The sequence below is a fragment of the Phoenix dactylifera genome, unplaced genomic scaffold (genome assembly GCF_009389715.1).
Source record: "Phoenix dactylifera cultivar Barhee BC4 unplaced genomic scaffold, palm_55x_up_171113_PBpolish2nd_filt_p 000626F, whole genome shotgun sequence".
NCBI lineage: Eukaryota > Viridiplantae > Streptophyta > Magnoliopsida > Arecales > Arecaceae > Phoenix > Phoenix dactylifera.
In genome coordinates this window covers 84,694-112,686 of record NW_024068019.1, presented here as the reverse complement: position 1 = coordinate 112,686, position 27,993 = coordinate 84,694, and the positions used below count along the sequence as shown (strand labels likewise).

The following is a 27,993-nucleotide window of genomic DNA, read 5'->3' as shown; positions in this document are numbered from 1 at the left end:
TAGTAGCCCCCATTGGGCTCCCATCCTGCCAGAAAAATGTTCGATGCAGACAGACCTGACCGTGTATTGGGCACGTCGGCCGTTTTTACTCATACCCTTCCCACCCGTAGGTCCGGCTCGGTTATTCCTCTGGGCATCGGTACGAATCTTCTATGTGAGTACGTCATATCTGGCACCACCAATGCTATTAGCGGACCAATAAGCCCTCCCACCTCACGTATCCGAGCAGAAAGCATCCGGTTTCCACAATTTAATCGACGCCCGTGCGTTTCGAATTCGGACCAAACGGGTGGAAGCAATGATCCAGTTCCACTTAGCTACCATCTCCGTGGCAAACAAAATTATTTTATTCCAAAGAAAAATTGACTCATAAAAGCAGCTATCTCTGTCACAACAGCTAACGATGTTTTTCATGGGGATCCTTGTGTTTGAATATCTTTAGCTAAATTTCATGTCTATACATTACGCATGAAGCACACTTTTACTGTTTTTGGCGACCTACAAAATGGTGAGGTAAATGAGGAGGCCAATACAGTTTAAGACTTCACTGCATGAGAATCCAAATCTTACATCCTGTTTGGAACAAAAAGTTATTTCATTAGATTGAAGGTTGGAAACGCAAGTCGGTTGACCGAAGCCCACAGGACAGCCAGCTCCAGCGGTGGCATCCTGGCCGAAGGAATGAAGCCGAAAAGGCAACGCAAGAGTTTGTCGGGAAGACGTCACATTTTTCGTACTTCTCCAGGTGGTCATAACGATGGGAGTGGGAGGGAAGAAAGAGAGGGTTAAGAAAGAGAGAATTAAGAGAGGGGTTCATCAAGCTGGACGATTGAGGGAGAAGTCGGCAAGGAAGCGAGCCGATCGTGATAATAAGAGATTAAGAGTTAAGAAAAGGATGTAACCGTCCTCCCGCGTCCGCTTCCTTTTGCCTTGCGCGCTGCTCTCAGGTGCCGACCCCTTCTCTCTCTCTTCTCCCTTCATTTCTTTCGTTTCTTTTTGTTTTGTTCTTGTGGTCTGAATCAAAATTCTCGATGCACTTTGTTGAATTCTTGATGGATAGGAAGCGATCAATATCAGGGATGTTCATCTTGATGCTTGCTTTAGAAAATTTGTGTCACTATGAATGGGCATGCTTCCAAAAGAGAAGTGGCAGGAAAAGAAATTAGAGATTTGTGGTGACTCCTAAGAGTTAACAAAGTTTCATATGGGAGCACAAATCATTAGGTTTGATAGTTTTAACATCTTCATGCATCATTTTTTCGAAGAGCCATCATGTTGATGCGTCTGAGAGAGAGAGAGAGAGAGAGAGAGAGAGAGAGAGAGAGAGAGAGAGAGCCTTAAATTGTAACTGCACCTGAACCTCCAACTTGATGCAAGAGAATAAAATAATCGATACCATATACATCTCCGTCAAGCATTATGCATGATATCACCAAAGAGACTAGAGATATTTGCTGTTTCTGTTGGTATTGAAGGCTTTTATTGGATTTCAGAAGCATGTCATAATCTGTTCACATGCATAACTGAACCCAGTATTATATTCTTTGCTTCTCTTAATGAACCCTGACTTAATTACTAAAAAACATTGACGCATATAGTAAGTAAGCGTTACTAGAGTTATGATTTATGCAAATGACTATGTATGACTTTTGGGTGCTTTGGTGACCCCAAATATTAGTTGGAAGCATTCTGGTGCAGTTGTCATGTGTTGGTTTATACTTTCTCATATAGTGCATGTTTCATGAACCTTTTCTTTCTTTCTTCCCTCTTTGGGTTATCTGCTTCCTGAGAGTTGTCTATCATCCCTGTTTGTAGGGCCTGTTATTTTTGTGGGTGGGATGCCATGTTTCATTTGCTAACTACTGAAATGTGTTTTCTCATGTCTTAGTTAGTTTCTGTATTTCAACTGGTACTGATATTTCTTGATCCATGTAGGAGAACATCAGTGAAAGCATGATGACTTCTGCTCAAGATCCATTTTATATTGTTAAAGATGAAATTCAGGAATCTGTAAGTCATGTTTTTCTATCTACTTTAGTGTGTTTGAAGTAAGATTGGTTTGTTAGCATTAGTTGCATGTATGAATAGAGTTAACCAAGGGGAGTAAGGAGAAATATCATAAAAGCCAAAAAGGAAAAACAGTGAGTGAAAGGCATGAAAGCATAAAATGCATGTAAAGCAAGGTTATCGAGGTGGAATTCTGTTTAAACTGTGAAGAATGGACTTAGATATATGTTAATGGAAGCATGGGAGTGACATCAAAACAGAATAAAGTTGAAGAAAATGTCTAAGCTTGTTAACCATGTAAAGCATACGCCAAAGGTGGCCCTAGTGAGGAGGTCACTTATATATAGGCTGAAAGGTCGGTAGAAAGGAAGAAAGTAATGATGTGGATGAGAAGTCTAAAGCCACTTTCAGTTTCATATTACTTGAACCTAGACAAGAACTAATGGTGATGTAGGAGCTAAAGACAACTATTTGGATATGGGTTGTTCTATATATTATCATTATCCACTTCCACCATGTAATTGTATTCTACTTGACTGTCCTTAACACTGAGAAGTTTTCTGTTTCCTTGTTTACCTCTTGATCCTTTTGCAAATCCTAACAGGAATGATTTATGTTGAAATGTTTATAATGCCTGTGATAACAGCTTTGGCTATGGGCTCAAGAAGCGATAGGCTGGACATTTCCTATAAGCCACACTTGCACTGCATGTTTGGCTTTAAATTTGACTGGTGGTCTTGGGCATTGCAAGCTTTGCTCAATCATAGTTTGAAGACCGAATCTCTGCATCCATCTTGATTTTATTAATATTCTGAACCTCCTCTATTCACAAGCAGCTTGTTAAGGGCTCCATCACTCTTCATGCTCCTTTATCCCACATCCCTCTTCATAGCAACATCTCAGCTGTTCTACCAAAAAATACAGACACTTAGGTGCCAAGATGGTCTGCTACATTTTCTCATGGAGGAGTAACCCTAGCTATTAGATCTCAAGCTAGTGCATGAAATGCATCTTAAACTATGAAACATAGACATTTGGTTTAATAGATAAGATAAATTCTATTCAACAAGTTCTTGAGCACATAAGATTGACATTGTCTCAATTTAAAATTAGATATCCTTGTTATATGAAAAAATCTAATATAAAAAAAAATAATTGTTGATTTGTAATAGTTATTTGTGCTGTCCAAGGTTTGCTCAAATGAGCAGTTCGGTGCGTATTGAACATAACCGGTGTAGAACTGGGATGGATCAAGATCACGATTTGATCCCAAGGACGAAATGTGATGAACCGGGTTGTGGCATGAGCTGCTTCGGTTTTGAGTGGTTTCGGGTGGTTCCAAGGTTGAATCGGGCTAAAGTAGTTCTTTTCCTATTTAACCTCTTCCTGATGGCCCAATCCCAACCCTAACAACTCAATCTTTCCTTACCTCGCTATCCTAATTTCTCCTTGCCTCTCTCTTGCAAGCATCCCACCCTTGCCGATCTCTCTCCCCCTTCCCCTCTCCTTCCATCTCTGTTGCTTCTTCAACCAACTCCATCGAGCTTGCCTAATGCCTCCAACATCGTCGCCTACATTTGCACCCAGGAGCGGCTCAATGCATTTGGAGGCCTAAGGCGAACTCACTAAGAGGGGCCTTTTTTCTTTCCGTTTTGTCTTTGAGGTCTTCCTTGCAGTGGGCCGGCCTAAGGCGAACTCACTAAAGGGGCCTTTTTTTCTTTCTGTTTTGTCTTTGAGGCCGTGGGCCTTTTTTGGGCCGGGGCCTTAGGCTAAGGGTTGGGCTGACCCTGTCTGCACCAACTTAGTAGATGCTGCCTTTGATGGCTTTCAGGTTCTTATCACACCCTTGGCATTGCATTCTTTGGGGAACCTCCCCTTTCTCTACCATAGGAAAGACTGCCAAATAGGATATTTGGGAGGCTTTTGTGAAGGAGGTAAAGTCGGTGGTCGGCTTATACTTGACTGATCCAGCATCGCGTACCGTGTTTCAATATGGCACCATATGAACCCCATACTTGACTAGCATAGATCACGGTACCGGCACTGCAATAATTGGTGTGTACATATGTACCTAGCCTCATTCATGTATGTGTATGTATTCTTATATGTCTGTAATCAATATGATATATCGTGCTTAATTTAGCCAAGTTGAAGCAAGCCACTGTTTGGCTTTATCTTGGGCTTAAAAACCATTTAGAGTTTAGATCCCTTGTGTTAGCCTGCCTTTTACTAATTGAACAGACTCTGCTGAGCCAAATGGAGCTGCTGACAGTTCATTCAACTGATAGCGTGGAAAGGGGTTATCAGCAAAAAAATCTGCATCAGAGATCAGCTATACATCCCCACTCTATTTAATTTTTTAAACATTTTATGAATGCTTTAATTGGTAAATTTTTTAGTATGGCCCTTCGTGCAGCATTGATTGCTGATACTGTTAGATTCAACTTGTGGTGAAACAGTAGAAAATACAGTCTAAAATTATTTTGAAAAGATGCAGCTGGAATTAATAAGGGTAGGATTTCAAATTTTTTTACTATCTTCGTTGCATTAATGCAAGTGGCTGGAGATAGAAATAAGGATATGTGAAATGATATTTAAGTAGAGTGATTAGGTGGAGATGCATCTTTGGAGGTTTTAAAGGAGAAATTTGTTTTAGTTTAAAGATCAGCTACATTTTCCTCTTCTCAGCCGTGGAGTAGGATGTGCAAAACTGAAACCAAACAGATGTAACAAGGATAGTTGTTTATAATTATCTTTTATTTCTCGATACTTAAATTTGTTCCTTTGCTGGACAACCTTATTTTACCATAAATGTCTTTTGTGTAATTAAACTTGTTTACTTTTTAGACATTTATTTTTATTTGTGACTTCATTTTCTAATCTTAAACTTCTCATGGGTGGTGTGCAAGAAAATGCTTTATTTTAGCTATCAATGACATATTGAATTTCTTCCCGTAAGGATATTTAGCAGCCCAGCTTACTACATTGTTGTCCATGATATGAGATGTGAAGACCTAAGTTAATGTTCACTTTTTTTGGCAGATTGATAAGCTGCACGATAGTTTCCGCCAATGGGAAGAGACCCCTTATAACAGTGGAGAGCATCTTCATCTAACTAAACAGCTACTTGCCAACTGCGAAAGCATTAAATGGCAGGTATCATGACCAACACTACCAAAGTTATTCCGTAATGCTTGTCAAAGGTTTCAGATGGTCTTTACTAAATCATTTAAATTTAGAGTATTCATCAATTTACCATAGAAACATTGATTATGAAGAAATAAAGAAGCAAGTGCAGCCACAAATTGCAGGAGACATCATTTATTCCAATTTAAGCGTACATCTATCTGCATTAATCCCTTATTAGTTAAGACAAAACCTTCATATCAGTTCCATCTTACTGCTTGCTTCAGTTACTAAACTAGTACTTTTCCTATAGAAAGGTAGATGAACTGGATAAGGCAATTGCAGTTGCTGCAAGTGATCCAGCTTGGTATGGCCTCGATGAAGTTGAGCTTGACAAAAGGAGGAGATGGACAAATATTGCTCGTATTCAGGTGCTATATTTTTCATACTGAGGTCTAGTTTAATAAACCTTCAAATATATTTCTGCAATACTGCCTTTTTGTTTCTTATATCTTTTACCTTGGTTATTTCTTTGCATTTGCATAAATCTAATATAAAGCTCGTAAGTTGAGCGAGGAGAATTCATTTTGGACTGTGATTTTGGAATGCTGATTAATCTTTTGTGATTTATTGTTTAGAGGTTTCTTGGATATTTTGACGAATGTAGTAATTATTAGGTGGGTACTGTGAGAAAAGCTCTAGAAGATGGAAGGAAGAAAAGCAACTCAATCAACTTGGGTTCCGGTGGGATGCATAGGGAGCTTATGAGGCTTCCAAATGTTGGTTTTTCTCAAGCAGGAAGATCAAACAACTATGCTGCTGAAGACAATGATGATTTTATATCTGCAGAATCAGATCGACAGATGCTCCTTATTAAGTATTATTGTTTTCCAACTCTTCTATTCATTTTTCCATGACAAAAAAGCTCGATTTATCCACTTGTATGTTGCTTCACATCAAAAGTACATTGTGTCACCCCTCCATCCAAATTCTCCCATTAATCTGTGAGAAGGGTTCCTTTTCTGGGGCTAGTAGTTGTCCTTAGTGTTCCTCTACCACCACAGTATATGTGGGTTGGATGCCGATAAAGTAGTAACCTTTGGTATATAGATTTGAATAATAATAGCCAATAAACTCTTCAAATTGATGAACGACCATCAAGATACTTCTGGGAAATATGAAAGTAACAAATAAGCTATCAAGGTTCCTTCAACCAGATGAGATATGGTTCTTCCCATCTTAGGCTAGTTCAATGCTAAAACGGTGTGGAGGGGTAGACATACAGATATTCCCCACAAAGAATTGAAAATGTTTTTAAAATCTTGTAGTTCATTTGCTTGTAGATTTTGTTTCCTTTGTGACATGGAAATTAGCTGCAAACCATGGACCCATGATCATGGTGAAATTATGGAGAGGAATAAAGAGTATTTTTTTTGAATGATTAAGGCACTTGGTTCTTCAAATTAGGTGCTTTTAATCTGTAAATGTATTTGTACTAGATTTCTGATGCCAGCCAAGTGATGCTGCAGGCAACAAGATGAGGAGCTAGATGATCTAAGTGTAAGTGTTCAGAGAATTGGAGATGTAGGGCTTACTATAAATGAAGAGCTTATTGGACAGGTGATGTTTCACAAAACGTGCTAGATTTTGTTACAATTTATGGGTATGGACTCAACCTTCCCGCTATCAGAAAGGAGCAAAGAAGAGGACTGGTAACCAAAGACTGCTTAACCGACTGATTATGATAATGTAGCCTTATTAACCTTCTTTGCTTAGAGGTTATGATTGATTAGCTGTTACTATAGTAATTTGAGATGAGGAGTAAATTCATGTTGACTGCAAAACTTATTCAAAACTGTCCTGATCATTTGGTGCAATGGAATGATATATTCCTTATAAACTATCTAACAAACATGAGATTTTTTCCCATTTTCTAAATAAAATAAGATAAAATTGGCATATTTGGTTTTATACATATCTCAATTGCTAGCATTCGAGTTCCTTTTTTCATCCACACCTAAAGCAGATTTGGAACTACCATTAATCCATCCACTAGCAGGTTTTTGGAATCCATTTTGAGCCAATGACTAGTTCCATCTTGTGAATTCTTACTTTCAGAACAAATCTGTCACTTCGTAAATCTTCATCCATCTTGTGAGGAAAGGTCCATAGCTAACATGCTGAGCCAATTTACCTATGTCAGATAGACTTCTATGATACTTCTTACCATCCAATCTTATTAATGCAGTAAAGAACATTGTATTCTGAAGTCAGAAGTTTCTTTTCGGATCTGAAGATATGATTGGATATTATTGGAAGTCAGGAAAGTTGCTCCATTTTATGAACAGGGCCACCTAACTGTAAATAATTGTGGAACATCCTTTACAAGTCTATAATTGAGGGCCTTGCCTATTTAGTGGCTAAACGTGAGATCATTCGTGGTCTATTTTTTTGATAAATCATCATGCCAACCTAGGAAATGTTCATAACACTAGAATCCCAAGGTAAGTATACGTAAAAATTATGAATTGAAGAAAGACAACTGGGAAAGTAACCATGGAAGACAAAGATGACCAATAGAATGAGTTACTAGGTTCGTATTTGGAACGATATTCTTTCAAAAACAAGCCTTTTTTAACATACGATAATATTCATAAACAATAAAAAGCATGCTGACTTAAGCAACGATAGGTTAAGTTTTCATGGATAGACTTTATTATTTGCCCTAGGAGGAGGAGGGAGAATAGGCTTGAATATGTATATAAATAGCAAGATAGGAGTATGTAATGATAGTACTAGATAGTGTTGAAGATGATGAAAGAAAAGAAGATAAGAAAAGAGAGGGAGGAAAAAGGTTCCCAATCATGCTGTTAAGGGAGAAAAACCTTTTTCAATGGATGGAGCTATCGAAATCGGTCACTTACCCAAAATGATTGGGTGCTGTATCAAATATGCCTATTTAGGGATTCTTTCAAGCCTTGTGGCTAGTGTTTTCCTGCAACTTAATAAACTACAGCTCAGTTGGATAAGTGCATTTATTTGAGTTTCATATGACTCAATCCCCTCTGTTTGGAGGGCAATGGGTGGATGTTAGGTGGCGTAGGGAAGGTGAGATGGGTGAGGGAGATGGTGTGGGCACCAACAGGGGAAGGGAGACCGGGCAAAGGCTGGTCAGGGAGAGGGAAGCTGAGATTTGTGATGGAGATGGGTGGAGGTCTGATGGGCTGAGGGAGATGAGGCAGAGGCAGGGTAGGGGGGAAGGTGAGGGAGATGGGTGGAGGACCAGAGGTCGGTGGGGCGAGGGAGGTGAGGAAGGGGTGAGTGGGTAGATTGAGAGGGAGGAGGGCATGGCTTAGTAGGTGGATGGGGGAACCAGGGGGTTACAGGGAGAGGAGAACTGGGGGGTTACAGGAGAGAAGATACCAATGGTTAGGGCTTGGGGAGAGCCCGCCTTGAGTCTACAGCTTTATTCATAGCCATTTTGGTTACAAATTGAGATGCGGCTTTTAAGGCCGAGTTGCAAGGGCCTATAGCTTGACTTGTAGCCTGTGGTCTAGCTCTAGGCCTCCAAATAAGCAGGTGCAGGTCTCCATTCAACCCTTATTAGGCAATACATTTTAGATTATACAATACCCTCAAAAGAAGCAGACAATTATATAACTTGTTTATTAGATTGTGACCTATAATTTCACTACTTTTACATATTAAATATTGCACACCTAAGAATTCAAAATCATATGACATGATTATCTGTATTCTAAAGAGTCACATGAATCATATGGCTGCATAAGTATTTAAATGGATATTGTCGAACTAATACTTTATTACTGATTGAAAAGTTAGCCGCCTGTTATTTATTTATCATGTTTAACATTCTTGCTATAGGTAATAGGTAAGTCGATGGTGTTTGCTGTCACTATTAATAGGTCTTGGATTGGGCTTTTTGTTTTGCAAATTTGAGTAGGCTAAGCTTAGGGATTGTCTCCAAATATTGCTTGATGTGCAAGCGGTTCTAGACGTTAAGGCTTATACAATTGTATACATGAGTATAGATTGGACTAAGATGGGTTTAGGTTGGGTCATGGTTCCATAGCAAGGAACAATGAGTTGGCTCAAGCCTGACTCAGCTTCAAAATATTGGGCCTGTGCTAGACTGCTAACTTAGCTTGATCCAATAATGATCCATGCTTTAGCTTGTAAGTCAGGACTGTGGTTAATCCAACATGCACCACTATTTTTAGTCATGAAAAGAGGGGAGAGGGAGGGAGGGGGAATGGAGGAGGGAGGAAGGAAAAAGAGGAAAGAGGAAATGTTAAACTGGTGGTGGTGGTAAAGTCAGGCAATGGTGGTGGTGGGGAGAAGGGGCATGGGATAGATGAAGATGGTAGTTGTGAGGGGGGTTGGGCATGGATGGAGATGGTGGTGGTGAGGGTGGTTGAAGGTGGAGGGAGAGAGAAAGCTGGGTACTAACGGCCACCAACATCAATCTGGCCTTGATGTGCTCAAGGGAGAGATGTAACTTGTATTCTAGTCAATATATTGGCAGAGTTGATGATGGTCTAGTGTCAGTGCCAGGGAGAATGGAGGAAAAGGTGGGTTATTGGCTAGAGAAGGAGAATGAAAAGGGCTCAAAAAGTTTAGTGCTAACATCATCTTTTACTCACTTGTTTTTACTTTTATTTTAGGTTTTAGATTTTAAGTTTAAATATGTTTTGGTTTCTAAAAACTAATGATATAACTGTTGTATTTATAATGTGTTCCATCCAAATTGATTTATAATGTTATGGATTTTATATTTTATTATATAATTAGATGTATGTTTGATATATAAGACATCCAACGAGTTGGTCAAGCATGGCTAAGCAAAACTTAGCAAACCATGGCTTGATTTGAATCATGGTTGGGCCTGAAATCCTTAGCCCACTCATGAAAAAATCTGGCGGGGCGGCTAGGACAGATTTACCCAAGTTTTATTGGTTGGTACCCTTTGTATCTTTTAGGTCAATAAATACAAGTATTTGTTGGTGCATGAGGTTGCTGCTTTTCATTTGGGGATATCATTGATGAAGATTTTATTTAAATAAAACATTACTGTTATTTCCCTTCTCTTGGGCTTCTCCTTCATTGTGATGGGACAGATTTGAAGAAAATTGATTAAAGAGGCTAAAGAGAAAAACTTATAGTAAATATTGTTTAAGGATTTTATTTAGTAGATAAACTGAATTGTATGTGTAACAACCTATCTCCTATATTTATTTAATCCGGGTGTAACTATAATTTTTTTCAGTATTGAGTTAAAACTTTGGGGACTATTTCCATATTACCTTAATCCTGCACCTTCTCCTTTCCAAACATTCTTCCTGTCTTGTTCCCCTTATTCTTCCTCTAATTCTTATCTCTGTTTCTTTCTACCCTCCCGGTATAAATTTCTCAACTTCTTTAACCTTATGTGGTTTCTGGACGAAATTTGATTATCTGGACTGAATTTCCCTTCAAAAAAAAAGATTATGTTATTTTTCTAATTATCTGTATCTTGTTTCTTTTTGATTTTTATTCAGTTCTTCTAAGCTTCTTCAAAGAAACAATAAAGAATAGATAGATTACCAAATATAATACCCCTGGTTATTATTGAACTCATGATATCAGAGGCAAATTGCATCTGTGCCTGTCTCCTTTGTATTGCTTTATTATATTTTTATTGAAAAGTTTGATGCTTGTTTGGTAATGCAGGAGAGGATTTTGGATGATATGAGTGTGGACATGGAAACTACTTCAAATCGGCTTGGCTTTGTTCAGGTTGGCGCATCAATTTTGTTTATCTATTAGATACTTGTATATTCTTTTTTTTTTGTGTCTTAGATTCTGCTAGAGAAAAGCATTTAGTGGTATGAACTGCATGCAGTTGGAGGTGCTGCCTTCATTATTAATCTTTTTGACTCTTTTTTTTGGAACCAGGAAGTGACGACAACCATCTCTTCTTTTCTTGTTCTTCTTAATTTATGCATTTGTACTAATATCTACCAGTATTCTGTTTGTCATCCCGTCAATTACTTCAATTTGGCTGTGTTAAATCTTGTATATCTCTTTTATTCGCTTTTCTTTGATGTTATGGTGATTAAAATTATTTTTAATACTAAACCTGGATATCCTTATTCCTTGTAGTTTTACTGGACAATTAAAATCAGAAACCTTTTACTATCTTTTAGTGTTCTTGCAGTACCGATTATCTTTCCTTCATCTTCTTATGTGGAAGTTTGTATAATGATGGAGATAATGGCATCCTTGTGCAGAAAAAAGTGGCCATGGTTATGAAGAAGGCTGGTGCAAAGGGACAAATTATGATGATACTGTTCTTGATAGTTCTTTTTATTGTTCTTTTTGTTCTGGTTTTCTTTACCTAGGAAGCAAGCGATAGTTGTGTGATTATATACTTTGTAAATAACTCTGGGAAAACTTTGTCAAGCTCCTGAACAAACTATACCTCCATAAATATATGTCTGGGATAAATAACCGAGTTCTGAAGGATCATCCATGTCTCCTTTTCTTTTTATGTAAGAACAGGTAAATTCGGTTTTTGAGCAGCTAGATAGGGTTACCGACAAGGAAAATGACACTACCAGCATCCTCAGCATTGACAAACATCCATTTGGCATGGGTTACTGAACAAGATTTGAGTCTTGGATCGGTTGGTGAAAAAATTATGTGTAGTTTTTGGAGCCTATTATATATATATATATATATATATGAACATTTCATGTATATTTCTTAATGTGTATTCATGCTTTGAATATCCGTTACATCTCAATCTAGACAGATTAAAGTTTGTTATAACAAGAAATCATTATAAATTTGGCTTCTGAAAGATGTCAAACATTTATCGAGCATATATTGTTACAAATTCCAACTTGGGGAGAGAATTTTCCTCTCAAACTCCTTTGGGTCCACAGTTAGAATCATTTCCTTTAAGCTTCCAAGGGAGAAATCTTAACAACGATATTACAAGAGCTGAAAAGTTGGAAAAAATGGCTACTTTTATATGGTGTTAGGATATATATACAAGCAGGGGTATGAACTGAGCTCGAGTGCGCTGGGTCTCAGTTAAACTCGGTTAATCTTGTACCAAGTTGAGCTCAAGTTAGATTATTTAATTTTTTGAGTCAAACTCAAGCCGCTTAGAGTAGGTTGTTTTAAGAGTTCGGTGGTTGAAGACCTTCAGAGATATGCTCACACATTCAACATAATAGTTGAAGTTTTTTTTTTTTTTTTACAAGTAATGACTAGAACACTTTGTGATATAACTCTTATTTCTAATTTAATCAAGCTGAACTTGACTCAGCCAAGCCTAGCTCTTGCTTGGCTTGTGGAATAATCAATCAAGCCGAATTTTGAAATTAGGGTCAAACAAGCTACTTACTAATAATTTGGTTGCCGTTTACAATAACAATAACGTAATACTATTGATCGATTATATGTATACATATGTGCGTGTATATAATGGTAAAATTGGAGAGTTGCACCCATTTGTTTTAAAGATTCATGACTATAATGAGTATATTAGTACATTCTACAATGTCTGGTAAAACTAGAATGGTTATTCATGAAACTTCAATGTGGAGACTTCCGGAGTTGGCCTATGCCTGTATTTCACACTGAAGTTATTAAATTGTTGAAAGTTAGGTGATTAGGTCGTAATTTTTTTTAAAAAAAAATTATCACCAGCATGCAAACAGTCTCTTGACCTCGAACCATGGCTGGTCACTAGAAAAGAGTTCTAATAGTTAAGATGCAACCTGTGAGTGATGGCAGATTTAAAAAGCAACTGAGTTATTAATCCAATTGAGGCTCTCCATATAAGGCTCATATAAGTGTTTGATCCAAAGTGATTTAGGTTGAAGCCCTTGTTTTGATGGTAAGAAACATTGACCCAGCCTTCTTTTTAGACTTGTAGTCAACCAATATGATTTTTAATGAGCTAAATCTAAAATCTAATCCATCACCATGTGGATTTGACTCCATGAAAAAATTATGCCATAAAAGTCATTATTCGACAAAATATCTACTATTTTTTTTTATAAAAAGAATGTCCATCAAAAGTGGCTTTTTTTGTCATCATATGAAATCGGTTTCTCACTGCTGCTTACTACCGAGTACCAACTAATTCAGTTAAAAGAACTCCTGCCCTTCGCATTATTAAACGCCCATATCAAACTCTACTCTTCCATCTATAAATACTCCCATGTCTCCCCAACCCCGCAGTCATTAGCCCTTTGCTTTCTTACTGTCTACAGCTACCGTCGTCCTCTTTCAAGCCCTTGCTTGGCTCTGTCTTCCACAGGATAACATCGCATCCCTGAGAACTAACGGGAGGGCGCCGAGGTGGTAATAACCTCTGCAGAAAGAAGTCCATCCAACTGCTCGAAGAGCTCGGCCTCCCCAAGGGTCTGTTCCCCCTTGGAGGCATGGAGGACAGCCTTTGTGGAGAGCGTAAGATGAAGAAGATGACGGGCTGTTGCTGTAGCTCTCTCTGTTGTTGAGATGTACATCGATGACTCCATGCCGGAGAAGCTCGCCTTCAAGGCCGGTACCGGGCTGTCTGACAGCGTCCCAGTCTCATCTTTGGAGCTAGAAGTGTAAGAGAAGAAGCATGCATGGAAGGTCAAGAGACTAATGGAGGAAACAAGTGGTAGTTTGTGCATCTAGGAGTGCTGCCATCTGACTTTGGCATGGAACTCCAATTCTGCGTGTAATGTTTTCTAAGGTTTTTCTCTGAAATGATCCTGAAATAAAAATGGAATAACATTGTTCTTTATTAAAGTTCTTCACGAGAACTGCAGCAGCTCTTTTCTCTCTACTACACCCTCTGTTAGAATAGAATAGGCAAGGATGATGAATGAAAGCTTCTATTAGTATATGGATTTGTTTTTCATGATGGATTTGCAGCATCATGAAAAAATAAGTTTGTAGAACCTCATATAAAATTCTTGGCAAATAAAAGTAATCAATATATAAACCTATAATGTTTTTTCTTTTTCTTGTTCAAGTATTGGCATATTTTAGCAAAAAAAAAAAGTATTGGCACATGAGAGCGATCTAGAAAAGCTACCTGTTCATATGAGTTAAAATGTGGCTTGAAAAATTGCACCGAAGACAGCTCCAAGCTTAAAATCCAACTGGATTCTTCCAAGGATCTTCATCAAATAAATGTTGTCACCCATAAGCCATAAGTCCTACTTACTGCTTTATGTTTTTCTAACAATTCTCTGCAACTCTGAATGCGTAAACTTTTTTGGATCCGGTTTGGTAGAAGCTATGACTTCATCTTTCCTAATTCCCTTGACCTTGCAACTCCGCTCTTCTCCTTCTGTTATTCTTTAATAAAATTTGGGATGGGGCTTGCCAATCCCACTCCAAACCTCACAAGAAGTAGGTTAACCGAAGCCACATGATCCACTCCTATCTGTGGTCTGGTCTTTGTTCTTTAAGTTCCTTAGCAAGTGAGAACATGAAGGTTTAAGCACCAACAGTATATTATAAGCACCTATTCTTCCTCAACCCAGGCACTGATACCATGTTAACATCCGGTCTAAAAATCTAGGCTTTTAGGTGGAAGGGCCCAAGAGTATATAAGCACCACAAGAATCATATGATACTATATATTCTTCCTCAACATCAAGATTAAAGAATTAAAGCAAAGGAATATAGAAAACTATCTGCACAACACCTGTCAGCTCTCAAATTGAGAAAGCTCAGGCAATTCATTCTCAGTTTCCTTTCAGTACACAATAAAGTAGAGAATAATTACACGAGATGAACAACATATTTGCAACTATCAGTAAATAACTTTATTACATGGCAGATGGCTCATGCCTCCTATTCTCCGTCAGGTGAAATTTATATTTCCTCGATGCTCTTCCTTTGTGCTATACCTCTATCTGAGATGAACAAATGTACATATCGCCTTCCACAACTGTGGAATTGCTTATTTTTTCCTTTATACAGATATGAACCTGCTAATGTCAATAACTTGATTTGTTTTTCCTCTCATCTAGTTAAAACATGTTCTCAAAAGGCATGCCACCACTTTGCAGCTGATTAGATCCACCTAGCATAAATTTTGTGGCAGTTCAATTATGTTCCTCATTGCTATATTATCACGGACTAGCATCGTCCGCATTTCCATCTTGCTGTGCTTCATGCCTATGGAGAACCAGCAGAGAAGCACTTGCAGAGATGCGGAATGATCTAGCAGACCCCATAATTGTCCTCTCTTGCGTTCTACCCACGTCCTTGCACACATTATCTAGTATTGAGAGGAAGTCCCTCACAACCGTGAAGATCCTAAGAGGGTGGGCTTCCTCCTTTGCTGCATCCCCATGGAAGTAGTCTGTAATCTCTTTTACTAGGCCCAATGCCTGCTTCTCCTCAGCCTTAACCCGCTCAATCTCTCCTTCTGCCTCCTTAAGAAACACTTTCATTGCCTCAAAGAACTTACCTTGGGTGCACCACCTCTCAAGCTGTAAGACTGACCTTATCTTCGCAAGCCCCATTTCTAGCTTTGAGACGTAACTACTCAGGACGTCTGAGTCCATCCCAGCTGCTTTCTTAACGTTTCCAAGCTCATTGCTCAGCCCAGCAACCACTTTTAAGCCTTGTTTCTTAAATTGCTCTTCCCTGGCATTTTTAGGAAGATCTTCTGCTGTTGGTTCAGAACCTGATCCTTCTGATCGGATGATCTCTTGGACAACAAAATGGAGCAGTGTTTTCTTCCCATCTGTCCCTTTCACATCTGCGAGCTTTAGAAGAGTATCAAGCTTGAAAGTTTTTGCCTCACCTCGTTTGGTGCCCACATTCATCCAGTTTCCGGTCCTCAGGACAGCTTCCAGGAGTTTTAAGAATAGTCTACTGCTTCTTAGATCTTCACAAGCTGCCTAAAGCATATTGAGAAAATATTAGCTGACTGATGCATGGAAGAATAAAATTTCTTCTTTTTCTTTAGTTCAGAAAGCTAAAAGGATCACAATCATAAATGCACGAATTTGTAATCAGAAAAGCTTTCGTATTTCAGAACAGTGCTTATATTAGATTTTTATTTTTCTAATTTTGAAAAAACCATGGCTCATGCTGTCCTATATGATGTAGATCATATAGTTATCTCATACTAAAAAAATTTCTATGTATATGGTGCACTGTTAGCTGTAGTTTTAATAAGAGGTGATAAATGTCGATAACAAGAATATACATGTGGACAATTTAATTGAAAGAGGTTTTATGTTATATTCCTTCTGTTTTTTAGATTCATATGCTTACTTATAAACAAGCTCCCATGAAGAAGAATGATGCAGCATTAAGGAAATAGCATTTTTACCTCTAGAGTTTCAAAATATTTCCTTAGGTAATTGATTTCTATCTCAAAATTGGCCCTGTATAGCATTGCATCAACTCTTTGGAAGGCAAAAGGTATATCCAGCACTGCTTTTAGAAAGCGCTCTGCTGACCCAAGCTTTGATATATCACCGTTGTAGTGTCGGAGTTTTAATTCTTCCTCCTTTGTTGGAGTCATCTTGACCAAAGTCTCCAAAAGCTCAGCACCTAAACATTCAGGATTACCTGTAAGAGGTGTCAATTAGAACCGCTCTACCACTAACACGTAGATTCTTGTGTGATTTATAAATGAAAGTTGCAGAACACCACTTAGACAAACAGTTCGCAAAACAGAGATGTCACAGATTTTGTTTATAAGGTAGTAGCCTATTGCTTGTAAAAATTTAAAAAATGATATTAATAGATAATTGTCACAAGAAGATGATAATCATTAGATAATCAAAATCATCTTCATGAACAAATCAGTCATCTGATGACTAGAATAAGGTCCTAGAAAAGCAGGTGAATAAAATGGCACAACAAGATACAATAAAGTACAGGGAATAAAGCACTCTTCTTGTCCTAAACAAGAGCCTATGTGTCAGAGTACTACTAGGCAAACATTTCTATGATTCTTCTGCTTGAAGTCAGAAGCCAGTATTCCTGGTAAGTACCAGTTGCATCCTGGGAAGAATTAAGGATTGCATATTTTGGAGTGAAGCACTCCTGATATCTCAGTTTCTTGGAGTTGTATGCACTTCTTTTTTTCAAAAGCATCATAAACAAGCAGAGGATCAAATTAATTCAAAATTAAGGCCCAAGGTTCGCCGTACCGGTACCGAACCCCGTACCGGTGCCGCACTAGTATAGGCGTACCGAGTGTCGGTATGGTACGGTATGCGGTACGCCAGACGTACCGACATTGGCGTACCGATACCGGTACCCATCGGTACGGTTACGGTACGTCTGATACCGACCTATACCGACCGGTACAGCATACCATGTTAAGGCCTAAAAGAACATAATCAGACCATGAAACCCAAGTAAGTAGCTCCAAAATATGATGTCTGGATTTGCAATTATTGACTCTAGCATGACCACACTAATTGGTGTCCAGCACACAGCTTCTGCCATGATTTTTGAGTTTCAAATTTCAAATTTTTGAATTTAAAATTTGCGGTGGTTCTAGGTGGGTTGAATGGATACGGTCCAGTCTTAGGTTTTGTCCTGGGGTAGAATGCTTTTGGGCTGGTTTTTATTTTTACTTTTGCTTTCTTTTGTTTCTTCCCTTGTCCTTAGTAATTTGGTTTGCAGACATCCTCCCAGATCCTCTAAAATAATCTTGTGCATGTTCTCAGCTCTAAATTACTTTGGATTCTTCCACACTTTCTATCACTGCTCTAGAGGTCATTAGTACGGTAGGAAAGTTTTTAAGCCTAGGAGTTGAACAATTCTTGGCTAGTGAAGATCTTATTTGGAAATACAGAAATCTATAAGTCCAGAAAGCTATCTAGATTGGACAAAATAGGTATGTGCTGATTTTGCAAGATCCAAAGGCTGTCCAAAATTTTCCTTCATATCTTTGATCCATCTTAATATATGTTACATTTTTGACTATCTATACAATTATCCTATCCAAGTTCTCTATGTGAAATACTTTGGTGCCGTGTGGCTCTTCTTTGGTGGCCTCTTATCAAACCTGAGATTTTTAAATTAGTTGTAATGAAATTCATGTAAATAGTTTCATATGCCTTTCATCATTGAGTTTGCTCTGACAATTACATGAGACAGTTTTGCAGGAGCACATTTAAATGCACATAAGACTCACATTTTTATATCCTATCTGCATGTTTGATTCCTCCTTGTAAGCCTTTTCATAAGTTAAGATAATTGTATCGAAATTTTCTGTTATAGAGAAAAAATGGTATAGAAATATTCTGTTATAGAGAAAAAAATGTTATCTATATGAAAAAGATATCAAAAGAAGAAAAAAAATGTTTTGTCTGCAAAATAGAGAAATTTTCTGTTATCTATATACGCATGCAATCATGCTCACCAGGTGTAAATTTTTATAATGGTAAATATTTTGCTTGCTTTTCCTCCAAAACTTGTTCCTCAAAATTTCATAGTATTACAGCATGGGATAGCCATGATGGGACCTTAATGAAGTTAAAAAGAAACATCATTGAAATCTACAAATCCTTGAAAGAAATCTACTGCTCTATTTAATTGCTGCAACATCACTTTATGGATGGATGAATGCCAATCCAGCCTTGATAAAGAATTGCTTTGTAGTACATCTGATTGGTAGCTGGAAGATTCTTTCAAAACTAACACAACTACCATGATTAGTTTTTCAAAGGAATTTATGGGTTCAGCCATCCATTGGATATGGAATCTCCAAGGCATCCTTCACTAAGACAGTACAATGAATCCCACAATGGCTTTTTTGAGGAACTAAAAACTATATATGAATGTGAATTTGATAATTCATTACCATTATATCAAACACTTACATATAACTTATAATTAAGTATAAAATATATTACAAGTAGACAAATCTCATCTACATGCCTATAAGTTTTAAGCAAAGATCGAGCAAAAGCATGAATCTTGTGAATCCAGTACTCGAGGAGTTTCATCTACTGCATAAACCCCTTTTATGCTTAAAAGATCTCTCAAAGACCCAAACAAGTCTCATATCTAAGAAAAGCTACCTTTCTCTTGAATATATGAGAACCAAACTCCCAATTATTTCCAATTTTCTACATAATTTCAGCCATTATGCCTAGTTTTAACAAAGGTTTTAATCAATGTATGCCAAACCGGCCCGTACCGGCCGGTACAAACCGGTCCGGCCAGCTACCGGTACGCCGGAGCCGTCGAAACCGGTACAGGCCGGTTCCGTGCCGGAGACGAAGAAGACGAAGAGAAAAAGAGAGAGCGTGGGGAAGAGAGGGAGGGAGACCACCTTCGGCCGCCATCGGAGAGCCGCGGAGGGGGGAGGCGGAGCCCGACGGGGGACAGGGGAACCCACGGGGGCGCTGCGGAGGCCGAGGCCGCATCCACTGTTTCGAAAGAAAGAAACAGGGGACGCGGCCGCGGTTTTTAATTTAGGAATTTTAAGTGAAGTCGGCCGCAACCGATTTGCCGACTTCACTTAAAATCCCCAAATTTAAAACCGCGGCCGCGTCCCCTGTTTCTTTCGAAACAGTGGATGCGGCCGCGGCCTCGGCCTCCACCACGCCCTCGTGGGTTCCTCCGCCCCCCGCCGGGCTTCGCCGCCCCCCGCCGGCCTCCGACGCCCCTCCGCGGCTCTCCGATGGCGGCCGAAGGTGGTCTCCCTCCCTCTCTTCCCCGCGCTCTCTCTGGTTCTCTTCTTCTTCCCCGGCTCCGGTGGAGAAGAGCTTCCCGATCCGTACCGCCCGGAGCATGGTACGAACCGGAACCATACCGGTCCGGTAGGCAACCGGTATGCCTACCGGATCCGGTATGGCGGACCTTGGTTTTAATCTTGGTTGTTATAGTTATCTCAGTCATGATTGGTACTGAGATGAAATGATATAACATTTAATATGGGTGGCGATTAGTTTTGGCAAAAAAGTAAAAACAAGTGTGATAAACCTAGGATCTCAGCCAAAACTAGAACCTGAGACATTAGTAATATCTAATGTTTCAAAATACACCTATTGTATGTGGATGGTCACGGGATTGCATAGTATATATGCAATATGCAAGCCACCTATGTGGGTATATTTGTCCTTTTTTTTAATAAATTAGGAGGGGCTAATCCCCACCTTTGTGTACACCATACCTACCCAACCCTCGAACTCCAATTAGAATTGAAACCCTCCCCCTTGCCCAAGAGGTAAGAGGTAATGCCATCAAGCAAGTAGTTAGTGGTATATGGGGGTGAATATGTTATTACTATTTTTAATATTTAAAAAAATAAATAAAATATGTTAAGTATAATAAAAGAAATAATAAAGACAATAGTTTTTTGGATAAATGATGACAATAACAGCTAACAATTAATAATTGCCATGTAGTACTTGACATCTAATAAGGATAGTTATAGAATAATTAATATATAATATAATTAGTATCCAAATTAGGCCCATTTGAAATCCACACCAGACCTAAATATCAACTTGAACCTACTTCATCCGCATGGGCCCATATGATGGTGTGTTACATGTGGCCCCAAAAATGCTAAGCAAACTACATATGCATAATACTATGTAAACCGCCTTTTTCAGCTCATATGCGATATGGTCGTATATAGTAACTGTATATAGGCAATGTGGTGTGGTTATGGGAGCGTATCTGCATACATAGCCACATATGCCGCATTTTAGAGTACTTAGTATATCACATGATTTGATAAAAACATAATTAAGGATTGCTTTACAAATAACAATGCCTTTATTATGTCTACTTTTCTTTCCTCAAAGATTTCTTCCTAACTTTGCCTCTATCTATCTATCTATGTAAGAAACCATTGTTTTCATCTTGGATGGAGTTTGATGAGATCAAGGATTAAAATACTGTATGAGTGTGTCATGGTCATGTATCAGTATAAAACATAATACAATACACCCATGTATCTATTCAAGGTTTCTTGAGATAGAATAGTACAACATAGCACATACCACAGTGCATATTGTGATAAATAGGTTTTTCAAATTTTAGACAAGACTAAAGAACCCATCTGGAACATATAGAAATGAAAGTGGGGTAGAATTAACTCTGATGAGGGGCACCATGGAGAAGGACCATCATGGATGGAAGCAATGGAGGAGATATGTTCCTCAAAAGCGCCCTTCTAGAAGCTGATCCGGAAGATGGCACAAAACTTCAAAAGCAAATTTTGCTTCCAGAACTCCACCTTTGCCACCCTTAATGAGGTAGCAAAGTCCTATGTCTTGGGCCTCTTGGAGGGAACCTCTTTGCCTTATGCTAACTGTGCCACCATCAAGTCCAATGAGATCCACATAGCCCATTATGTTCACAATAAGGCATGGTGAGTGTCAAAGATTGTTGACTCTACGCTTCTTACTAGATCCATGCCTCTTCGAGGAAAAGAAAAATGGAGAAAGAAAGAAACTCTAAAAAAATTTAATGGTGATTAGAGAATACTGGCTGATGATATTGTATTAGCCAATGTTTCGGGATCTATCAGCCTATAGTGGCCGAGATAATATACTTAAATATACTATAGATCATGGTTCGCCATACTGGCCTAAATCGGGTGGTATGGGACGTATCATATCATATTGGTTCGGTACCGGTACCTAGTATGTGAGGCGTACTGACCCTTGGTATACCGAAAAGACTTTGTACCGTACCAATACAGTGCTAGTGTCGCACCGATACGGGGTCTGGTACCGAAATGACGAACTATGCTATAGATTTATATTAGTAATTGCTCAATACCTATACAAGCCAATAATTTGGCTGAGATATCATTTGAGATAGAAATGTTGACTTCTAAGGAAATACTTCTCAGAGGATAAATTTGTTATCCAAGTATGCTAACAAAAATGAAGAGATTATAATGTTAGTATGTACCAATATAATTAAAAAAAATAGCTCCATAGAACAATTTGGCTAGTTCACAGAACTAGATAAAACTTCTAAAACTTGATTTAAATTAGTTCGTTTCAACCTAAACTTACCAAAACTAAGTCTCATAGTTTAGTTTTAAGCAAGGTTCGTCATCTCGGTACCGAATCTTGTACTAGAATCATGATGATATGGTGTCAATACGCTCAGTACGTGGGTTAGTTTAGTCTACCGAGACTCGATATGCTCTCTGTATCAACTTTTAGTTTGGTACCATATGGTACAGTATGCCTAATATAGGATGGTATGCATTGGTACTGCGAATCATGGTACTTTCAAGTTTCATATAGATTGTAGTCAGAACTTCAAACCTTGAGAATTAGGTTTTATTTGATAGATCACATTCTATTGAAGGTGTATATCATTAAAACATCCATGGCTAAACAATGGATACAACAATATCCCTATGACCCCCTATCCTCTTTCACCTTATGGCAGATCGAAGATTCTGTGAATGCCAACACAATATAGAAATATACCATCATGTTGCTCTTCATGATAAAATCATCTCAGTGATATATAGTCTAGACATAAGGATCAAAATGTCAAAGTGGATTAAAAGAAAAAAGAATTTTTATGACTCCTAAAAGGTAAGAACCTTGGGGCAAAAAAATGCATTAGGCAAGAACAAATATGATCATGTTTGAAATAGAAATAACCAGACTTTAATGTACAATATGCATTGGGGCAATGTCACCATTCACATCTTAGGCGTACATACCAAATATGTTGGTTAGTTCAGAGTTCAGACCATGGATTCAGGTGTTGTAATTTACTGGACCAGATTGTATGGTATGTTGTTGTCAGGAACAAGCACCGTAGAAGAATGTATGTACCTTGCATGCTAGTCTGTATCAGTCTGTGCCAGTGAATGGAAGTTATTGTATTGGTTTATAGTCCATATAATATAACTGCAAACATTGCCAGAGTTATGGGCACAAGACAGAGGTATGTACCTTTGTATTGTGCACAACGTTCTATACCAGTCTGTGCCAATTTAGCATGCACCCAGTTGGGTTGATATGGAGCCCTACTATATGATCAGGAAGATGACTGGCACAGAATCACATTGTACAGCAAATGCCATGCTAGCTCAATCAGTGTGAGTACGAAACATGGTCAAAAAGTACCTTTATGCATTAAAGTTTGACTGATTCATGTGTATCACACTTATTTAATTGCATTCAGGAATCTTAAGGACCAAAACCATGTTTCGGACCATTTTGATCTCTTTTCTTGAAAAAAAGCATTGTTTAAACTATTCGCATATACTTTGAACTAGAGGCCATACTCTTCTCATTCTTTTCTTCATTACTCTGGGATCAGGCTTTAATGACCAAATCTAGATCCCTAGCCCTGCTTTAAAGGCATCTAATTGACCCTTGAAGAATATCCCTTACATGTTGGATGACCTGTTAACAAACACCGCTTCACCCAACTTACTCCCAGGCATCTCTTGAAGGAAAAAAAGAGATGATTTGCTCTCTTTCTGGAAATTTCTCCCTCAAAATAGTAATATAGCAGAGAAACTGAGACTTCGAAGCCACAAGACAGCCCTCAGAACTTAATGCAAATTTCAGGTAGTGTGTTTCGATTTAGTAGAAGCTTAATGTCTTCATAAGTTAATTGGAGATGGTTGTGGAATTAAACCGAAGGCAAGGACGTTCTTTTACTACCAGGTTAGTCAAGCAATTGCCAACAAAAAGAACAAACATCATGAAAAATGCTTTAAAAACAAAATTTTGAAAAACATGACATAACAACAACTTATAGTTACGGTATGTTCAATATATATGAACTTTTGAGCATTAAGAACCACTAAGCTTATGATATTTCTATTTCTTTTTCGTTTTCATCCACTTTACATTTCCATATGCACTGTCAACACAACATGCTCACTGTTTATGTTTCTGTTCCTTTTTGACATTCTGTTTTCTACCCTAGCAAATTACAGCACGTTATAATCACCTAAGCATACTAAGAAGATCAAAGAACAAAACAAATGAACTTATTCCCTTTTTGATAAGGTTTTCTTAATTATTGGATTTATTCAGCTCCTTTATTAAATGACTAAATTATTCAAGGTTATTTCCATTCCTATTGACCTAGACTATGTTGTGAGTCTATTACAAAACTACAGGATGTTGTACCCCAGACTTGCTAAAAGGAGACCTGATGTTATATGAGAGCATAGATGGTGTTTCTGGCTGATGATTAAAAGTTTCTTCAATGGGACTTCTGAGATTTACAAGGTCTCAATGACGTTCTAAAAATTCATTCTGCCACTTATATTGATAAGCACTTTCTTAAAAATAGCTTAAATAAATAGATAATCTATATTGGTAAAATTCAGAAAAAGTCTACTGGTTCTCCATCTGCATTTCGATATCTTTCGAAGATCAGAATAACTGATGGATGAATCTGGAGAATCTTCGAGGATGACTGATAAAAAAAAAAATCTTGCAAAATAATCATATTGTTGGCACCTACTTTTCGAAATAATTAACAATGGCACCAAACTACTGATTGTAAAGTCAATTTTAGAGATGAAGATATATATGTAACAATCTAATGGCTAGCCGGAAAGTATTATTTGAGTTTCTTGATCCTGTATAAGTACCTAAGATCTACCCAGCGAATAACCAATATGGGACTAAATACACGCCCGCACGGGTCCTCACATGCTCCCCCCATTTATGCCCCGATGTCCTCGTCAGGATAAGGATTCAAATTCATTCAAATCTAATCATAAGCACAAGGATCGGCTCGTGGTCAGCTCCAATGAATTCGTGTTGCAGTGTCCTCTAGTCTACATAGGTTATGAACTAAGTCTGCTTTGATACATTAGTAACAACCCGAGACCTCACCCAAAATAGCTAGCTGGAAAGTATTATTTGGGTTCTTTGATCCTGTATAAGTACCCAAGATCTACCTAGTGAATAACCGATATGGAACTAAACACACGCCCGCATGGGCCCTCACAATATGTAATGTTCAATCTTTTTGAGCAATACTCAGGATTTAAACCCCGGACCTCTTCCAGGGGCAAGCCTTAGGGGAGATGTGGCAATTGACTAAGCTAACAGTTTTTGGAATATGCAAAGATGTCAATCATAGACTTAAACCTCTATAAAAGTTGCTGACTTGTTTAGCTGCCTAGAGACTGTTAAACTGCATATGCTGAACTACAAGGCCCTTCACTAGGTTGTATAAATGTTGATATCATTCATGGAATTAAACATATCATTTATAAAGGCTCCTGGATATCAATAAGGGATGTAGTAAAGTTGACATAGAAAGGTGGGTTGAGGGAACTAGGAACTGATGATATCACACAAATGGAAATCATGTGATATGAAAAGGTCTAAGTGGTTTGAATTTCAACAACTCCAGTATCAAGAAATTTAGATTGAAATTAAAACTGGCCTTCAACTTTCAATGCATCAACCGTAGACTCAGGGATTTTTTTTTTTTTTTGCATTCTCCTTCAAAGGAACGATTGAATTAATAGAAACAAGTGAACTATATCACAAACAAACACATTTCCAGTCACTTTGAAAATAACTTCTTTCCAAAATACAGTGACATGGGAAGAATTCCCCCAGCTTTGGCATGAAGACATCGGACAACCTATCACCATCCATCAATAGATAAGAGAAAATAATTGCTAACCGACACAAGATTAGATATAAAATGATGCTACCTATTTTATTTTTATGAACAGCATGACACGAGCGAAGAATAGCACTCGATGAATAGGACAGAGGATAAGAACCCTCACCATCTAAAAGCGCCTCAGATACCTCCTCTTGCATCACATTCAATGCCCTCAGGAGTATTGCTATGTTCTGTGACTTCTTTGGGTCTAACACTCTGTTCTCCTGCTTGAATGGCGGAAGAACCAATCTTCTGTTGCTGTCTTTAGGAACTAGATTTGTGGCATTGTTGACAAACAGAGCCTCAATCATATCTTCATTCAATCTGCCAAAGAGAAAACACAAGCAGAACAAAGAGCAATGAGCTTGCTTACATAAAAAAAAAGAACAAAAAAATGAGATTTTTAGGACAAGCTACAGCCTATATAGTCTTTACCGGAATGAGCTCGATTTCAATTGGTCCCAGATCACTGGCTGATCCGAACTCGCCGTCACTCGGTCCCAGTGCAGGGGCTTCAACTTCGGTTTCGCATCACCCTCCAAATCATCTCCTGTTCGATCAACTGGCTGTGACGAAGAGCAGACATCTCCCTTGCTAAATTTGGAGATAGGAATTGGGATGTTAATTGGAGCACGTTTGGGTGGAAAAAGCTTCAATAACCGACGCCTTTGAGATAGTTCAGCTGGCATTGGCGCCGCAGGAGCGTCTGAAGGCGGTTTGTTTCTCCCTGCAACATCTAGAGCTGGCGGCGGCGGAGGCTGAGATGGCCGCATTCCGACCATATTTTCATTTTTCGGAGGAGATGGCGGTGGTGGTGGAGGACGTTGAGGCGGCGGTGACGGTGGCGGACGTTGAGGCGGCGGCGGCGGGGGCGGACGTTGAGGCGGCGGCGGCGGTGGCGGAGGCTGCTGGCTAATCGGTGGTATCATTTGTTTGGCATCGGATACCGAACCATTAGAAAGCTGCCTTCTTGGAGAACTTCTCCGGGACCGGGGAGGAGAGCTGTCCTCCGTAAGCACCAGCAGCACGTCCTTCCCGGCGCTTACTACGCGTGGGACGCTCTGGCGCGACACCGGAGTGCTCGGGCTCCCAGTAGTCATCGACGCCAACGACCGCTGCGGTTTGTAGAATGTCGCATCATCGGACGACGCCACTGGCGGAGGAACGAGCCCCCGCTGCAGCAGAGGCGGCGGCCGCGGCGCCCCGGCCAGCGGCCGCAGCTCGGGGCTCGGGTGGTGCACCTCCACTACCCGCTCCGAGCTGAACTTCCGATACGGCGATCCATTCCGCTCGCCGCTCACCCGCCGGCTCGCCGGCTCCATCGTCCCGAGGTATAAAACCTCCAACGCGGCGGTGGCCGCGGGGCGGCCAGGTGTTCGCAACCGCCCTCCGCTGGCGACTAGTTTGGCGGAATCCGGCGGCCTTCTGATTCGGTGGCGGTAGAGGAGGAAGCCGGAGATGAAGAGAATGGCCAATGCGGCGACGGAGACGGAGACGCCGATGGCGATGTTTTTAGTGGTGGTGGAACGGGAATTGGAGGGGGAGGATGGGGCGGAAACATCGGTGGCAGTCGGGGTTTGACCGGCGGGGGCAGGGGGAGGGTCGGAGAAATCGAGAGGGGGAGGAGGAGGGGTCCATTGGATGGGGAAGAGGGGCTGGTGGAGGACTCTGCGGCTTCCATGGCCGTCGGACGAGGAACGGACGGTAGAGAAGAGGAGGGAGAGTGAGGCCAAGAATGGGATCAGCGGATTGAGCCTCATGGCTTCGGGATTTGGCTTAGTTTTGGAGAGGGAGAGAGAAGAGAGAGAATGTCGGAAGAGAGAAGGGAGAGAGGAAGCCCCTTTGGACGGCAAGAGCTGGGGTTTGTCCGGCGTAAGGGAGTGACGTCAGATAGAGGGTGCCGCCATATGGTTCGTAAGTTCGCTATCGTTGGTTGGAGTGCTTTGTCCTACGAATGGACACGTGGCATGAAAATCTATTTTGTCTATTTTTAGATTTTTGGTTCAACTTTTATCGCATCCTCTGTTGTCTACATACTCATTATTGGGAGATGATCAGATGTATAACCCAGAAGACAGAACATGAACCGGGCCACCCCAGGGCAGGGGTATTTTAAAATTTAGATCTTGATCTCCCCGGAGATAAGTAAAGGTTCTTAACCTTTCAGGACAATTGGGTTAAAGAGCAAGGAACGATGTTTGGTCATTACCTAGTAGC

General features: G+C 39.5%; 2 protein-coding genes across 5 annotated transcripts; one reads left to right on the top strand and one right to left on the bottom strand.

The window, feature by feature from the left end:
* The first annotated feature begins 655 nt into the window (after positions 1 to 655).
* LOC103718579 (syntaxin-61-like) lies at positions 656 to 11,661 on the top strand. Of its 4 annotated transcripts, none has more exons than XM_026809074.2 (8): positions 656 to 947; positions 1,936 to 2,010; positions 5,047 to 5,163; positions 5,451 to 5,564; positions 5,811 to 6,010; positions 6,663 to 6,753; positions 10,864 to 10,929; positions 11,351 to 11,437. In XM_026809074.2, the coding sequence occupies exons 2-8, from the start codon at positions 1,954 to 1,956 to the stop codon at positions 11,393 to 11,395; spliced, it is 690 nt and encodes a 229-aa protein (XP_026664875.2). In that variant the 5' UTR covers positions 656 to 947; positions 1,936 to 1,953; the 3' UTR covers positions 11,396 to 11,437. The 4 variants fall into 4 exon arrangements, 3 of the variants coding, with proteins under 3 accessions (XP_026664875.2, XP_008805690.2, XP_008805691.2); XM_008807468.4 differs by having other exon boundaries at positions 675 to 947; positions 11,424 to 11,661; XM_008807469.4 differs by having other exon boundaries at positions 683 to 947; positions 5,050 to 5,163; positions 11,424 to 11,661.
* A 3,169-nt stretch (positions 11,662 to 14,830) lies between these two features.
* On the bottom strand, positions 14,831 to 27,662 carry LOC103718578 (formin-like protein 8). The gene is made up of 4 exons (XM_008807467.4): positions 26,212 to 27,662; positions 25,901 to 26,100; positions 16,499 to 16,740; positions 14,831 to 16,061 (listed from the first exon to the last, which is right to left on the bottom strand). Exons 1-4 carry the CDS (start codon positions 27,534 to 27,536, stop codon positions 15,285 to 15,287), a joined length of 2,544 nt encoding a protein of 847 aa, XP_008805689.3. The 5' UTR covers positions 27,537 to 27,662; the 3' UTR covers positions 14,831 to 15,284.
* Positions 27,663 to 27,993: the final 331 nt, after the last annotated feature.